Below are 18,171 nucleotides of genomic sequence, written 5' to 3'. Positions count from 1 at the left end.
CAGACTGCTGAAGCTGCTACCAGGAGGCCCCAGGAGTCATGTGGAGTTGACTAAGCAAAAGAGCATCCTCCTCCTCTCCTCTGCCCCTTTTCCCTAATCCCCTTCCCCAGCCTCCTGTCACAGACACAGTTTGCCAAGAGCAGCTGCACAGTACACAAAGCCCTGCTTTGGGGGTAAACAGAAGGTATGATTTCAGGCCTGGAGAAACCTGCAACCCATCGCAGAATGGAAGAAACACAAGTATGTGGAGCTGCCCTCAAATGCAAGGGAAATTATAAACCCACCAAAAGTAGGCTCAGTAGGTAATGCACTAACACTCTAAGGAGAATAAATGCGCAATCACAAGTTGGGGCCAGGGGAAAGCCTCACCAACCAGGGGCTTTTCAGTAAGAATTACAGAGGCCACCTTCCTCCAGCACTCTTTACCTTTCACCTGCTTGTTTCCTCATTCACTACTTTCTCCTTCTGTAATTCTCTAGAGGACTCACATTCTTAGGCAGATGCTCGAGTATGTTTTCCATTTGATCAAAACTACTCTTGAAGGCCAGGCACGGTGGCTCACACCTGTGATCCTAGCACTTTGGGAGGCGGAGGCAGGAGGATCACTTGAGGTTAGGAGTTCGAGACCAGCCTGGCCAATATGGCAAAACCCCATCTCTACTAAAAATATTTAAAAAATTAGCTGGGGTGGTGGTGCGCACCTATAATCTCAGCTACTCAGGTGACTGAGTCATAAGAATTGCTCGAACCCAGGAGGCAGTGAGCCAAGATTGCACCACTGCACTCCAGCCTGGGCAAGAGAGCAAAACCCTGTCTAAATAAAAAACTACTCTTAACCAACAAAGTATGGTATACAATGTTTTGTGCATTCAACCCATAATGTAATAATATACATGCTACTGTTACTATAAACACTAAAGAGGGCCATGCTGAGTAAAACATATATACGTCTCTAAAGTGAATCATGTATAACAAAGCCTGAGATTCACAACCTCAGAGATTCCTGGGGAAAGAAGACCATCTGGCAGGGGTGACTCACCTACTCAATGGAGAGGTGCATCAATTGGAACGATGGGCAAAATTGCTTAAGCTAATTACAGTTCTCTTTCTCTCTCTCTTTATTTTGGCTGGGTGCATATAGCTGATCTTACTATTGTTAACCGCATTTGATGCAGGTCTACAGTGACTTTATTGTCAACGAACCACCCCTTATACTCACACCTCCGCCTGCGTGCTCCTTCCCATGACAACTCCTCTAAGTCTTCCTTTGTTAATTTCCTGTGTCATAATGTGTATGTGTGTGTACATAGCAATAGGTGGGAGATCATGGACAAGGAGTTAAACGAGAAGAGTTAGCCTTTTCAATGCCACTTCCCCACATGCAACCCCCAGAGTTGGTTCATTCTTTTTTGAGACAGTCTTGCCCTGTCACCCAGGCTGGAGTGCAGTGGTGCAAACACGGCTCACTGCAGCCTCGACCTCCTGGGCTCAGTTGATCCCGCTGCCTCAGCCTCCCATGCAGCTGGGACCACAGGAATGAGCCACCACACCCAGCTAACTTTCTGAATTTTTTTGTAGAGACAGGGGTCTTACATTGTTGCCCAGGCTAGGGTCGAACTCCTGGGTTCAAGCAATCCTCCTGCCTAAGACCACAAAAGTGCTGGGATTACAGGCATGAGCCACCATGCCTGCCTTCACTGCTGTTTTTTTTTTTTTTTGTCTGTTTTTTAAATTCAAACATGAACCAGATACTGTTTCTTTATATAAAACTGTAAAACTGATTTTTCAAGGATCCCCATATAGACTTTCTTTAAAGAGGCAATGTATTTGTAGTGCCAGGCTCAGTTCATATCCTAGAGTATAAGAAGTCTATTACTCACCTCGAGTAACATCTGTCAGAAACAAAATGTTGTTGGTTGAGCACCCAATGCTGTCTGCAATCTTTCGGTAACTTTCACTCTCCACTTTGCGTCCAATCTTGGTATCAAAGTGACCATCGACAAGCTGAACAAATAGAAGGCAAAAGACTGACAATACAAATACACTTGCAGTGCCCCTCATGCCTTTCTCTGAAACACATGATAATCACAGTTACTTCATTCGTTCAGTATTTACTGAAAATCTACTTAATAGGGAACTTTATGGAGGCTACACAAAGTAAAAACAAAGATTTTATAGCAACAGACATTTGGAAGAAGAAAACTAGCAGCTTAATATACATAAGGTCATTTTATAATCTACCTGGTTTTCACTAGCATTCATTTTACATCTGAAGTAGCTTAAAATAAATATGCCCTACATCCTACCCTTAAAGATGATTTGCACTCAAACTACTTACTGGATTGAATTTTACTCCTGATGAAAGATTCTGAACACTGTCCTTTAATCTTATGATGAAAAAATTTCTCTAACCTGCCTTATGAATAAGCTATTATTTTACTTACAAGAAATTCTCATTTTCTAATTAAAACATTTTGAAATTCTACCCAAGGGCTCATCTATGTCTCTGCCCTCTTGGAAACAATTGGAGTCAAATCTGTAAGTTGCTAATTTAAGCAACAGTAATTAAAATAAGTCCATATTTAGGGTCAGTTACTAAGATGTGATTTTTTGAATGTTTTCAGAACTTTTCACAAACTAAAAACAAGCATAGTAAGCACTCAAAGACAAACTGGGTTTGGCCTATGGGAAGCTAAAAGTAAGTAAATAAATAAATAAATAAATAAAAAGTAATTTTAAGGTTTTTTTAAAGTCAAGATTGATTTTGCATATTTTCTTTTTCTCGCAGTTTGCCTCACTTAGTAACTAGAGAGTAAAATTCTTATTAGTGAACTTAGTAGGTACTTTTGTCCTGTCATGATTGTCAGAGAGAGCAGAAAAGAAGTTGTATCTGTATTAAGACAACAGTCACCAAGGATTAAAGGGTTTCATTATTGATTTAATATTTGATTTAAAAATAAGACAGAAAGTAGGAAAATCCTAAAATTAGAATATGACAACCTCCAAAGCCAAAGTGTTCTTTGCACATGATAGGTGCTCAATAAATATTTATTTTAAAAACTTTTCTGGCCAAGTTACCTACTGTAAGTAACCTATTGTAAGTGTGGTCTATATTCAAGTTACCTACTATAAGTTAAAATTGCAAGTTCAGTCTATATTCCAGTTACCTATTGTAGGTTAAAATAAGTAAAAATTTTTTTTTTGTTGTTGAGACGGGAGTCTCGCTCTATCGCCCAGGCTGGAGTGCAGTGGCGCGATCTCTGCTCACTGCAAGCCCCACCTCCCGGGTCACGCCATTCTCCTGCATCAGCCTCCCGAGTAGCTGGGACTACAGGCGCCTGCCACCTCGCCCGGCTAATTTTTTTTTTTGTATTTTTAGTGGAGACGCGGTTTCACCATGTTAGCCAGGATGGTTTCAATCTCCTGAGATCATGATCCACCCACCCTGGCCTCCCAAAGTGCTGGGATTACAGGCGTGAGCCACCGCGCCTGGCCGGTAAATATTTATTTTTAAAAAGTATCTGGCCAAGTTACCTATTGTAAGTAACCTATTTTAAGTTGTCTATATTTCAAGTTACCTACTGTAAGTTTGGTCTACATTCAGCTAATCAGCACTTCTTTTTAAAACCCTACATGTAGTCACTTCTTTCATTGATCACCCCATCCTCCAGGGGGCGCAGGGATGATGACACAGAGGGGCTAGCAAGAATTTTCTCATGTACACGAAATGCAATAGGTGACAACCTTAACTTATCACTACATTTAAAAATGTGCCTGGTTCTCCTATAATATGCTGTTTCTTCTTAAACAAAATCTATACTTCTTCAAAGAGCCAGAAACAAATGAGTGCACCTTGTCCTCTGCTGTATTCAAAAAGTCTTTATGTATTTCTCAGCACTGCACAAACCTGTTTTGCATCCTAACTGATTTTATTTTTGAAGACACAGAATAAACTTTATGTAACAACCTTATATAGAAGAAACTGTAAATGCAATATAATTAAAAGTGATTATTTTCTTCTTACCTAACTTTAAACAACCAAAAAAAAAGCATTCTATTAGTTCCAATTAGTTTTCCTTTAACATTCATTATTTCATGCTTTGATAGCATCAAAAAACAAAGTAAACTAGGTAACCTACCTCAAGAATATCTCCCTCCGTAGAGTGCCCAAATAACAGTTTCTGTGCCTCCACACTCCCTGAGGAATAGATGTACACCTTCATTCCAGCCTCTCTCCATTTCCTGACTGCTGGAACTACATCTGCAAAGAACCTAGAGGGAAGACCACTAAGTTAAAATACAGGAACACCTCATCTAGCCAGATGAAAACCTGTCGAAACAGATGCCATATGTTTCTCTATTTGTGCCCAAATGGTAACCTGAGAAGCAGCTCCCCGAGACTACAAACTCCTGCAGTTCTAATAAACGTATTGTCCGAGTTCCAGGCTCACAGCAGGTTAGAAGCAACAATCTATGTGGAAAGGAGGATAGTTTTGAACAGACAGCCACTAGTGACAGTAAAAAGGGACTACAGATAAAAGGATGAAATGGGAAAGTGTTTTTTAAATTCCCAAAAAACTCAAAAAAGCAAACAACAGCAATAATATAATTTCGGATGTTCTTCATGACAAAGAAAAGTTAAAGCATGGAAACGCTTTTTTAAAAAGATCTGCACCCAAAATAATCAAAACAAAGTTTGAAGGCTCAAAGCTATAAACTTATGATTAGCTAGAAAATGGAATTACTTTTTTTATTTTGAGACAGGGTCTTGCTCTGTCACCTAGGCTGGAGTGCAGTGGTGTGATCTCAGTTCATTGCAACCTCCACCTCCTGGGCTCAAGTGATCCTCCCACCTCAGCCTCCCAGGTAGCTGGGACTACAAGCAGGTGCTACCACCCCCAACTATATTTTTTTTAATTTGTTGACGTGCTTCGCCACGTCACCCAGGCTGGTCTCAAACTCGTCAACTCAAGTGATCCACCCACTTCAGCCTCCCAAAGTGCTGGGATTACAGGCGTGAGCCACTGCACCTGGCCTGCATTTCTTGAGAACTAAGCACCAGTCAGCCAAAGGTATCTTTTTCTGACTTCTGACACTGTCTCTTTTACCAATTCCACAGTGTCTTCCATATTCATGGAGGAAATTAACATCACAGGAGAAAGGTGAAAAGAGAAGCACAAAGAACCTGGGTTGTAGAACCAGTCATCTTTAAAAAATTACCTGGAAAATGTCAGTGGAGTCTTCCGCTTTGTATGTATTAACATGCTTAATATGTTGCACTAATTGAAGGAAAGAGATCAACATATTCAAAACCAGTAGACATATAAGTATGTTATTCTGAGTACTAGTTTGCACTCATGGAGACAGGATTTCTCCTGTCTTCAGCAGTTAGTTGTATAATTAAGGAACCAAGACAAAGAGAAGTAAGGGCTAACTACTGGGTGCACAGTCTCCTGTCTCCACTTTTTTGAGTGCTTCACAAAGTGAACCTGGCTGATATTCCCAGATCACTGGCATATCCTGAAATTCCAGTCCATCCTTTAAAAGGTAGAAGCTCCTTGTAAAGTACATAAAGAAACAACATCTCATTTGACAGAAACACAAAAGAAATATACGCAGCTGGAAACAATCTTGGATCTTAGGGTTTACAGCAGGCAGTGGCCCAAAATCCTTAGAGGCAAAGTCTTATTAAGAATTTCACGGCTGGGCATGGTGGCTCACGCCTGTAATCCCAGCACTTTGGGAGGCCGAGGTGGGCGGATCACGAGGTCAGGAGATAGAGACCATACTGGCTAACATGGTGAAACCCTGTCTCTACTAAAAATACAAAAAATTAGCTGGGCGTGGTGGCGGGTGCCTGTAGTCCCAGCTACTCGGGAGACTGAGGCAGGAGAACGGTGTGAACCCGGGAGGCAGAGCTTGCAGCGAGCGGAGATCAGTGGGCAACAGAACGAGACTCCGTCTCAAAAAAAAAAAAAAAAAATTTTTTTAGCAGGCCGGGCACAGTGGCTCGTGCCTGTAATCCTAGCACTTTATAGGAGGCCAAGGTGGGTGGGCTGCCCTGAGCTCAGGAGCTTAAGACAAGCCTGGACAACATGGTAATACCCTGTCTCTACTAAAATACAAAAAATTAGCCAGGTGTGGTGGCCTGTAGTCCCTGCTGTTTGGGAGGCTAAGATACAAAGAATTGCTTGAACCCAGTAGGTGGAGGTTGCAGTGAGCTGAGATTGTGTCAATGCACTCCATCCTGAACAACAGAGCAAGACTCTGTCTCCAAAAACAAAAATAGGCTGGGAGAGGTGGCTCATACCTATAATCCTAGCAGTTTTGGAGGCTGAGGCGGGGTGGACCACTTGAGGTCAGGAGTTCAAGACCAGCCTGCCAATATGGTGAAACCCCATCTCTACTAAAAATACAAAAATTAGTATGGTAGCAGGCGCCTGTAATCCCAGCTACTCCAGAGGCTGAGGCAGGAGAATCGCTTGAACCCAGGAGGTGGAAGTTGCAGTGAGCTGAGATTGCACCACTGCACTACAGCCTGGGTGAAGAGCAAGAATCAGTCTCAAAGCAAAAACAAAAACAAACAAATGAAAAGAATTTCTCAGCAATATGGTATGGACAACATAGCAAGACCACACCTCTACAAAAATGTGGCAGTGCATGCCTGCAGTCCCAGCTAATCAGGAGGCTGAGGCGGGAGGATCACTTGAAGGCTACAATGAGCTATGAAGGCACCACTGCACTCCAGTGTGGATCACAGAGCGAGACCCCAGCTCTAAAAAAAAAAAAATAGGCCAGGTATGGTTGCTCATGTCTGTAACCCCAGCATTTTGGGAGGCCAAGGTAGGCAGATCGCTCAAGCCCAGAAGTTTGAGAACAGCCTGAGCAACATGGTAAAACCCCATCTGTACTAAAAATACAAAAACTAGCCAGTCATAGTGGTACATGCCTAGTCCCAGCTCCTTGTGAGGCTGAGGTGGGAGGATCACCTGAACTGGGGGAGGTCAAGGCTGCAGTGAGCCATGATCATGCCACTGCACTCCAGCCAACAGAGTGGGATCCTGTCTGAATCAATCAAGAATTTCTCAGTAGTATAATACTCCAAAGTCTCCTCAGGCTGGAGTGCTTTTAGGAACTCCATAACCAAGACTCAAAAGAATCTGTGAAGTTGCTCAAAAGAGCAAAGAAGAATGTGGTAGTGAGGACATCCTCTGAGTAACCTCAACATGATGGGGAAACAATTTCCTGTGTCTCATACAGCAAAAAGCAGGTAATTCACAGTCCAGGGAAGCAGCCCAACAGAGCTGTCACTCATGTGCTAAGAATCAAATATGACTTAGTTCAAGGAAATCACCATTTTCTAGGAAGCTATTTTAAACGGAGACTTTGACAAGTCTTTCAATCAACCCACAAGACCAGACAGGCAGGTCCGGGTAATCTAGTTAGCTGAAATATTTTAGCCCAGTTTTGAAAAAATGAAACAAAGCTCACTTGTTAGGCTTAAGAAGAATGTGGATTTTTACCTATTTTACCAATCATGTGACTTACGCTGGAAAGGGAGGACTAGTGAAAAAACATATTTGGATTTGGGACTGGTGAAATGTTTAGGCTGACTCGAGCACATACTCTGCTTTCATGCGCCCAGCTGTGAATGCCGCCCTCCACATGTGGCCCTGCAGCTGTTTGAGTGCAGTAGTCTTTCGATCCAGGGACATCTGCCAGCACACATTATCTACCACGGCCTGGATCATCTGCTGCAGATCATCCACTCCATTCCCAGATGCTGCAGGGATAGGAACAGCCCCATCCAGGTGGGCGTCCTCTTCAGCCTTTAAGTCAGAAACAACATGATGTTTGTTTTTTGCTTATTCAAAAAAGAGTCATTTAAAACGAGACCCAAAAACCCAGCAGAACAACTTTCTCCATCATTAGCCCTAGTATGGCTGCAAATTGAAATAGCATATACTTTGGAGCTGATACAAATGATTCCTAAAAGAACGTGGATTAATAAATTTGCATTACCTTTCCTTTTGCTCAAAGCTGAAATCTAAACTGAGAGGCATGTTGTTTATGAGAAGAGAGAGCACATAAAGATAGAATTAAGACTTGATTTGTTGATTCACTACTGGGATCAACAAACCAGGACTTTAACTCAATCTGATCATTTTCTCTGCACTATAACTAATTGAGAAAGAAACAAAGAAAATCTCATAAATTAGTTTATGCCTGGAATTCAGTGAAAAGAAGCTAGTGAAGTAATGAGGTTGGTTCACATTCGGTCTCCTATGATCTCCCACATCTTGCAAAAATCCTAATAGCCACTTAGAACAATGACCTTGTGACAAAGCAGTCCAATTTCTAAAGATACCTATATACATACTTATATACAATAATGGGGGACTATGTATGTATGTTTCAACAAGGTTTTGACAACAAAAAAAGGTAAGGGAGGAAAGTAAAGTAAGTCCTCATTTAACATCATCAAAAGCATCCTCAAAAGGTGCTTGGAAACTGTGACTTCAAGTGACATGACCTTCTCAAATAATGTCATTTCCTTCAACATCATTTTGTTATAACATTTATGTGGGGAAAAAAATTGGTTTTGTTATAGTTGGTTTAAAATTGAAAATCGAAATTTAAGTGCCATTTCACTTAAAGTCAGTTTCCAAGAACCTAAAAACAACATTAAGTAAGGACTCATTGTATTTCAGATTAACCCTGAGTTATCCAGAAAATTAAACAAACCCAAATATTCCATGCCCAAAGGATATAACTACATTTCGAATCCTAATTCCTAACAGTAAAACACCTACAGAGAGCATTCCACAGTATCCAATATAGAACTAACTAGAAAATAACTGCCAGTGAGTTAGCTCTGCAGACCTTTTAAGATCTTTGCCATTGAAGCAATTTTAACAAGAAAAACAACAGAGCAGGAGTTCCGTAGCACACAATGTGGAAGGAAAAGACAGACTGACGACTGGTGGGAAGAGAGCAGAACAAAGCACAGGAGACCAAAGGAGGTATGAGGGCTGGGTCAGAGTGAGCTGGGGTGAGGAGTCTGGAAAAGGAGTGTGGGTGTGAGGACCCAGGAGCACTGTAGAGGGGGCAGCAGGGACCTGCAGTGAGGAAGGAGGGAGTGCAAAATGATGAAGTACTGTCATGGAGAATGACGTAGCTTGGATGTGTGTCCCTGCCCAAATTGCACATTGAAATGTAATCCTCAATGTTGGAGGTGAGGCCTAGTGGGAGGTGACTAGATCGCAGGGATAGACTTCTCATGAATGGTTTATTTAGCACCATCCCCCTTGATGCTGTCCTTGCAATAATGAGTTCTGGCTGTTTTAAAGTGTGTAGCACCTCCCCTCCCCACTCTCTTGCTCCTGACTTTCACCATGTGAGACGCCTGCTCCTGCTTTGCCTTCCATCATGACTAGAAGCTTCCTGAGGTCTCCCCAGAAGCAGATGCCACTATGTTTCCTATATAGCCTGTAGACCTGTGAGCCAATTAAACCTCTTATCTTAAAAATTACCCACTCTCAGGTATTTCTTTACAGCAATGTAAGAACAGACTAATATAGAGATGTTAATAAAAAATGTAGAGACTGCTTAAAACCTTTTGCATTCTACCCAGGAAGGGCTTTTTTTTTTTTTTTTTTTTTGAGACGGAGTCTTGCTCTGTAGCCCAGGTTAGAGTACAGTGGCGCCATCTCGGCTCACTACAACCTTCGCCTCCCACGTTCAAGCAATTCTCCTGCCTCAGCCTCCCAAGGAGCCAGGACTACAGATGCCTGCCACCACATCCAGCTAATTTTTTGTATTTTTAGTAGAGGCAGGGTTTCACCATTTTGGCCAGGCTGGTCTCAATCTCCTGACCTCGAGTGATCCACCCACCTCGGTCTCCCAAAGTGCTGAGATTACAGGTGTGAGCCACCATGCCCAGCCTAGAGTTGCCTATTTCTAGAGCTATTTAAATTGCCTAAAAATGCCATATATTTGCAAACTTAAGCCCTTTCTGGGTGGGCTGGGGGTGGTAAGCTCATGCCTGTAATCCCAGTACTTTGGGAGGCTGAGGAGGGTGTATCACTTGAAATCAGGAGTTCTAGACCAGCCTGTCCAATGCGGTGAAACCCAATCCCCACTAAAAATACAAAAAAATTAGCGGGGCATGGTGGCAGGCGCCTGTAGTCCCAGCTACTCGGGAGGCTGAGGGAGGAGAATCGCTTGAACCCAGGAAGCAGAGGTTGCAGTGAGCTAAGGTCGCACCACCACACTCCGGCCTGTTCGACAAAACGAGACATCATCTCAAAAAAAAAAAAAAAAAAAAAAAAAAAGAAGAAAAGAAAGAAAGAAAGAAAAAGAAAGAAAACAAAGAGCAACTCCAGAAACAACAAACTGACATGATCCAGCCTTTAATTACGTACTGTGAATTCCTAAGCAGGCAACTCACTAAGTCACTGCAACTTCCATCCCTTATCAAACCAGGGCACTTATTTTACAAAATGCTCATAGCATGTTCTAAATCTCCAGGTACTCTCATTTCTAAGACACCTGGGAATGTAAGCCAGAAATGTTCCAACCTGTTTCCTCAAAAGACTGACATCCTGCTGGCACTCTTCTTCTTCCCAATGTGTCTGCAGATACTCTTTAACATTTTCTTCAATGTAAGGAAATAAAATGTCCTGGATAAAAGAGTAAAAGAAAATACAAGAGTTAGCTTGTATCAGTTGTGCAAGATCCAGTACTTCCACAATCTTACCTCACATAACTGTAACAAATAAATCAATGGAACTCTTTATAAAAATTGCTGCTGTGAGCCGGGCGCGGTGGCTCAAGCCTGTAATCCCAGCACTTTGGGAGGCCGAGACGGGCGGATCACGAGGTCAGGAGATCGAGACCATCCTGACTAACACGGTGAAACCCCATCTCTACCAAAAAAACACAAAAAACTAGCCAGGCGAGGTGGCGGGCGCCTGTAGTCCCAGCTACTCGGGAGGCCGAGGCAGGAGAATGCTGTAAACCCGGGAGGCGGAGCTTGCAGTGAGCTGAGATCCAGCCACTGCACTCCAGCCTGGGCGACAGAGCGAGACTCCGTCTCAAAAAAAAAAAAAAAAAATTGCTGCTGTGAATATAAGAGCAAGAAAGAGAGAAAGAGGTCAAGAAACAAATAAACTAGACCAAGAGTTGGCAAACTACAACCTGCAGACCAAATCAAGTCCACTGCCTATTTTTGTAAATGAAGTTTTATTGGAACACAGCCACACTCATTTATTTAAATAATGTCTATGGCTACTTTTACATCACAATGGCAGAATTCAGTATTTGCAACCAAAACCATAGGGCCTGCAAAGTGTAAAATCTTCACTGTCTTGTCCTTTACAGAAAAAGTCTCCCAACTATGGAACTAGATGGCTAGACCAAAGGCCCTTGAGTACATGGATCAAGTGTGTCTTGCTCACAGCTATATCCCCAATGCATACCACGTTATTATACATATCACTCAAATAATCTGCTGAAAAGAATGGTGCCCATGCAAGTATTTAAAAACAAACAAACATAAACAAACTTGATCACCATGACTCTTTCTTGGTAACCAGACTACCTTTGGAGTATCCTATAAGAAAGTGACATGCAGCCGGACGTGGTGCCTCACGTCTGTAATCCTAGCACTTTGGGAGGCCGAGGTGGGCGGATCACCTGAGGTCAGGAGTTCAAGACCAGTCTGGCCAACATGGTGAAACCCTGTCTCTACTAAAAATACAAAAATTAGCCAGATGTGGTGGCGGGCACCTGTAATCTCAGGTGCTCGGGAGGCTGAGGCAGGAGAATTACTTGAACCTGGGAGACGAAGGTTGCAGTGAGCCGAGATCCCACCATTATACTCCAGCCTGGGGGACAGAACGAGACTCCGTCTCAAAAAAAAAAAAAAAAAAGATACGCAAAACAATTCAGTAATAAATAACCTGTCAGTAATCCATGCATTAGGAATTTCTTTCCCAGTCAGGCTTCTACCTCTTCTTTTTACTAGCTGTGTTCAAATAACTTAGGCTCCTATGCCACAGTTTTCTCATTTGCTACATAGGAATAATATAAGGCAAAGTCACTGGAGGACTGGACTGTCTAATGGAAGGCACCTGATATCTTACCACTTAATATGTTCTTTTTTTTTTTCTTTTTTTTGAGATGGAGACTTGCTTTGTTGCCCAGGCTGGAGCGCAGTGGTGAGATCTCGGCTCACTGCAGATCTTGGCTCACTGCAACCTCCTTCCGCCTCCCGGGTTCAAGAGATTCTCCTGCCTCAGCCTCCCAAGTAGCTGGGATTACGGCAACTGCCACCATACCTGGCTAATTTTTGTATTTTTAGTAAACATAGGGATTCACCATGTTGGCCAGGCTGGTCTTGAACTCCTGACCTCAAATGATCCACTGACCTCAGCCTCCTAAAGTGCTGGGATTATAGGCGTGAGTCATTGTGCCTGGCAATATATTCTTAACATATTCTCCAGCACACACAGTTAAACTGAGCAAGAATCACCCAAATTTCATGATAAATAATAGCAGAGAAGTTCCCAGAAGATAAATCACAAGCAGAACCAACTTATTCATTCAACTTTCCTGAGGACCTACAGAGAGCAGGACACTGGAGTTATGAACCATAGCCATTCTTCTCAGAGAACTCAAGGAAATAAAAGGTGCAAGGTTTCAAACAATACTGAACATTTGGGAACAGCTTTAGAAGTTGGAGATTACTTTAGAGTTCCTTCCTGATCATCCAGTATGTCCCTCCCCTCATCTATAAAATGCACCACTGTACTGAGTCATCACACAAAGCTAGAATTTAGTATAACATCTGGACTATAAATATTATTTGCTGCCGGGCATGGTGGCTCATGCCTGTAATCCCAGCACTTTGGGAGGCCAAGGCAGGAAGACCACTTGAATCCAGGAGTTCAAAACCAGCCTGACCCTGTCTCCACAAAAATTAAAGAGCTAGCTGGGCTGGCGATGTACACCTGTAGTCCCAGCTACTTGGAGGGGCTGAGACAGGAGAATTACTTGACCCAGGAGGTTGAGGCTGCAGTGAGCTGTGATTGCACCACTGCACTCCAGCCTGGGTGACAAAGCGAGACTCCTACTCAAAAAAAAAAAATTATTTGCAGTCAACATGTTAGCAGACTATACTATTTTAGTGCAAAAGGGTTACTGCATAAACGTATGTACATGGAATAATCAACTAAATTATGAAAATTTTATCCAATCTTTAAACATACTTATTGAGAATATCTGTAAGACAAATACAATGCCTTCAAGTTACTTATAAAAGAGCCTGGCATGTGCTATCATACATTATAAGAATTTTTTTTTTTTGAGACAGAGTCTTGATCTGTCACCCAGGCTGGAATGCAGTGGTGACAATCACAGCTCACTGCTGTCTAGAACTCCTGGACTCAAGAGATCGTCCCACCTCAGCCTCCTGAGTAGCCAGGATTACAGGTGTGCATCACCATGCCTTGCCAATTATTAAAAAATTTTTTTGTAAAGACAAGATCTCACTATGTTGCTCAGGCTGGTCTTGACTCCTGAGCTTAAGCAATCATCCCGCCTCAGCCTCCCAAAGTGCTAGGATTACAGGCATAAACCACTGTACCCAGTGATGATAAATGTTTTATCTTCATTATAATCCACTTACAGATAATTTCAGAACACTATAGTATGACAAATATGCTACAATAAACTCAGGATTCTACAAATAAACGTGGGAATATTTTCAGTACACCAGGCACTTAAGGAGTTACCATGATTTAGCAGTACATACAACAAAAGCCTATAGAACTAGAGTTATTTGCCTTATAGGGGAATATGATTAAATTCCACTAGATGTTACAGGGGACACTGTGCAAGCAGCAATTTATATTACTCTACACAGCTCAGTGATAGCTTACTGAAAGAGCCAAGAAATTTTGAAGATGTAATTACATTAGTTGCCTTGGCCGGGCGCAGTGGCTCACGCCTGTAATCCCAGCACTTTGGGAGGCCGAGGCGGGAGGATCACGAGGTCAGGAGATCGAGACCACCCTGGCTAACAAGGAGAAACCCCGTCTCTACTAAAAATACAAAAAATTAGCCAGGTGTGGTGGCGGGCGCCTATAGTCCCAGCTACTCGGCAGGCTGAGGCGGGAGAATGGCGTGAACCCGGGAGGCGGAGCTTACAGTGAGCCGAGATTGCGCCTCTGCACTCCAGTCTGGGTGACAGAGCGAGACTCCGTCCCCCCTCCCAAAAAAAAAAAAATACATTAGTTGCCTTGTAAATGTTTAGAAGTTCAAATATGGATATGCCTTTTTTTTTTTTTTTTTTTTTTTTTTGAGACGGAGTCTCCCTCCGTAGCCCTGGCTGGAGTGCAGCGCCGCCATCTCGGCTCACTGCAAGCTCCGTCTCCCGGGTTCACGCCATTCTCCTGCCTCAGCCTCCCAAGTAGCTGGGACTACAGGCGCCCACCACCACGCCCGGCTAATTTTTTGTATTTTTAGTAGAGACGGGGTTTCAGAGTGTTAGCCAGGATGGTCTCGATCTGACCTCGTGATCCGTCTGCCTCCGCCTCCCAAAGTGCTGGGATTACAGGCGTGAGCCACCGCGCCTGGCCTACGGATATGCTTTATGGTCACGTGGTTGTTTTAATGAAAAGGTCATAGAATTAGTAAAAATCAAACTGTTGTTGCAATATTTACTTATCTCCTTTGAATAAAACAGGTAATAAAAAGTACCTCCTAAAAATTGTGCTGAGAGGCCAGGCCAACATAGTGAAATCCCGTCTCTACTAAAAATACAAAAATTAGTCGGGGCGTGGTGGTGCGCGCCTATAGTCACAGCTCCTCAGGAGGCTGAGGCAAGAGAAACGCTTGAACCCGGGAGGCGTAGGTTGTAGTGAGCTGAGATTGTGCCACTGCACTGCAGCCTGGGTGACAGAGTGAGACTCCCTCTCAAAAAAAAAAAAAGGAAAAAAAAGAATAGTGCTGAGAATACAGCTACATAAACAAACTACTTTAAAAGCTTTCCAGCAGGGTGCAGTGGGTCACGCCTGTAATCCCAACACTTTGGGAGGGATCACGAGGTCACGAGATCGAGACCATATTGGCTAACACTGTGAAACCCCGTCTCTACTAAAAATACAACAAATTAGCCGGGTGTGGTGGCGGGCGCCTGTAGTCCCAGCTACTTGGGAGGCTGAGGCAGGAGAATGGCGTGAACCCCGGAGTCTGGGCGACAGTCTGGGCGACACAGAAAGACTCCGTCTCCCACAAAAAAAAAAAAAAAAAAAAAAAAAAAAAGCTTTCCAAGGCTGGACGCGGTGGCACCAGCCTGTAATCCCAGCTACTTGGGAGACTGAGGCAGGAAAATCACTTGAACCCAGAAGCAGAAGTTGTAGTGGGCCCAGATCACACCACTGTACTCCAGTCTGTGACACGGGCAGACTGTCTCAAAAAATAATAAAAATAATAAATAATAAAAGCCCTCCAAGGGAACTATACAACGCAAATGATTTATAGTACTTGAGAACTTAATATTCTTTAGAAAACAAATTAAACAACACAAAGGCAATATTGGTGGGCTTTTTTTTTTGTTTTTTTGAGACGGAGTCTGGCTCTGTCGCCCAGACTGGAGTGCAGTGGGGTGATCTCGGCTCACTGCAAGCTCCGCCTCCCGGGTTCACACCATTCTCCTGCCTCAGCCTCCCGAGTAGCTGGGACTACAGACACCTGCCACCACACCCGGCTAATTTTGTATATTTTTAGTGGAGACGGGGTTTTACTGTGTTGACCAGGATGGTCTCAATCTCCTGACCTCGTGATCCGCCCGCCTCAGCCTCCCAAAGTGCTGGGATTACAGGCATGAGCCACCGCGCCCGGCCCCCATTGGTGGGCTATTCTTTTTTTTTTTTTTGGAGTGCAGTGGCATCATCTTGGCTCACTGCAACTTCCGCCTCCTGGGCTCAGGTGATCCTCCCACCTCAGCCTCCTGAGTAGTCAGGACTACAGGTGTGAGCCACCACACCCAGCTAATTTTTTATATTTTTACTAGAGATGGGGTTTCGCCACGTTGGCCAGGCTCATCTCAAGCTCCTGGACTCAGGCAATCACCCCACCGCAGCCTCCCAAAGTGCTGGCATTACAGGCATGAGCCACCATGCCCAGCCCCACATAAATTTATTTTGCTTTTTATTCTCTAACATTAATAGAGACATAGGCCCGGGCTCGGTGGCTCCACCTGTAATCCTAGCACTGTGGGAGGCCAAGGCCAGGGATCACTTGAGGTCACGAGTTTGAGATCAGCCTGGCCAACATGGTGAAACCCCGTCTCTACTAAAAACAAAAACTTAGCCAGGTGTGGTGGCTGGCGCCTGTAATCCCAGACACGAGAATTGCTTGAACCCAGCAGGCAGAGGTCGCAGTAAGCCAAGATCACGCCACTGCATGCCAGCCTGGGCGATACAGCAGGACTCTGTCTCAACAACAACAAACAAAATTAAGTGGCTTGATGGTTCCTAAATATAAATCACATCATACAAACAATTAGTAAAACAGGTTACAAACAGTATGTAAAGCATAATCTTATTTAGGGGGATATTTAACACACTGAACAAAATATAAGAGAACATGAAAAATGTTTACAAAGGTTCTCTCTGGGTTATGACATTAAAAGAAACTTTTTTGCATATCTCTTTTCTACAATAAAAATGTACAACCTTAATAGTGCAAAAAGTTAGCAAAATTAAATGTTAAAAAAAAAAATCAGAGATTGCTGACAGTGCTTTTCTTTTTTCTCTTTTTTTTCTGAGACAGTCTTGCTCTGTCAGCCAGGGTGGAATACAGTGGTGCGATCTCAGCTCACTGCACCTCCACCTCCTGGGTTCAAACAATTCTGCCTTGGCCTCCTGAGTAGCTGGGATTACAGGTGTGCGCCACCACGCCCAGCTGATTTTTGTATTTTTAGTAGAGACGGGGTTTCTCCATGTTGGCCAGCTGGTCTTGAATTCCTGACCTCTGAGATCCCCCCATTTTGGCCTCCCAAAGTGCTGGGATCACAGGAGCCACCACCAAGCTGGCCTGCTGACACTGTTTTAAACAAAATCACCCCCTACAAAGAAAAATAATTAAAGGCTGTATCCAGAGAATAAAATTACGGGAAATTACATGCAACGGACAAGAAGAGCCAGTTATCTGAGGCAGTATGACTGAGGAATTTAGCAAAATCCAAATTCCAATCAGAGTGACTAGACTGTGACTTCAACAGAACAGAGCTTATCAGCACAGGTAGTGAATCAGCTATACTATGATCAATCTGAAGAACCACATTTGTGCTGAGCCACTTTTCTTCCCTGGCTCAAATACACTTACTTTGATGATCTTGCCACCTAGCATCTTTCTCTATTAAAGTTAGCCTTCCCATGCAGTCTTCCCACAGATGTTTACTGTCAGATGTCTGTGATAATAATATTAGGAGAATGTAATATATTAGGTTTTTTTTGTTTTTTAAATTTACTGTTTTTTTTCTTCTTCTTCTTTTTGTAGAGACAGAGTCTCACTACATTGCCCAGGCGGGTCTTGAACTCCTGGGCTTAAGTGATCCTCCCATCTCAACCTCTCAAAGTGCTGGGAGTAAATAACTGTCACAAGATCTGATGGTTTTATTTTATTTTATTTTTTGAGATGGGAGTCTCGCTCTGTTACCCAGGCTGGAATGCAGTAGTGCAATCTCGCCTCACTGCAAGCTCCGCCTCCCGGGTTCACGCCATTCTCCTGCCTCAGCCTCCGGAGTAGCTGGGACTACAGGTGCCTGCCACCACATCCAGCTAATTGTTTGTATTTTTAGTAGAGACAGGGTTTCACCATGTTAGCCAGGATGGTCTTGATCTCCTGACCTCATGATCCACCCGCCTCGGCCTCCCAAAGTGCTGGGATTACAGGCGTGAGCCACCGCGCACGGCAATCTGATGGTTTTATAAAGGAGAGCTCCCCTGAACATGCCCTCTTGCCTGCCACCAAGTAAAACATCCCTTTGCTCTTTGTCTTCCACCGTGATTGTGAGGCCTCCCCAGCCATGTGGAACTGAGAGTTCATTATACCTCTTTCCTTTATCAACTACCCAGTCTCAGGTATGTCTTTATTAGCAGC

At 43.4% G+C, this 18,171-nt stretch overlaps 1 protein-coding gene across 3 annotated transcripts in view; it reads right to left on the bottom strand.

Moving 5' to 3' along the window:
• The window catches only part of ENOPH1 (enolase-phosphatase 1), a 34,260-nt gene that overhangs the window by 4,812 nt on the left and 11,277 nt on the right, over positions 1 to 18,171 (bottom strand). For all 3 annotated transcript variants that reach the window (XM_007999052.3, XM_037989384.2, XM_073017431.1), the window contains exons 2-5: positions 10,581 to 10,682; positions 7,627 to 7,829; positions 4,140 to 4,272; positions 1,881 to 2,004 (exon numbers count right to left, since the gene is read on the bottom strand). In XM_007999052.3, coding sequence (XP_007997243.1) covers positions 1,881 to 2,004; positions 4,140 to 4,272; positions 7,627 to 7,829; positions 10,581 to 10,682 — 562 coding nt within the window. The remainder of the gene's footprint in view (positions 1 to 1,880; positions 2,005 to 4,139; positions 4,273 to 7,626; positions 7,830 to 10,580; positions 10,683 to 18,171) is intronic.

This window comes from Chlorocebus sabaeus, chromosome 7 (assembly GCF_047675955.1).
Source record: "Chlorocebus sabaeus isolate Y175 chromosome 7, mChlSab1.0.hap1, whole genome shotgun sequence".
Taxonomy (NCBI): domain Eukaryota; kingdom Metazoa; phylum Chordata; class Mammalia; order Primates; family Cercopithecidae; genus Chlorocebus; species Chlorocebus sabaeus.
The sequence above is the reverse complement of the archived record's forward strand: the minus strand, read 5'-3'. Positions and strand labels throughout refer to the sequence as shown.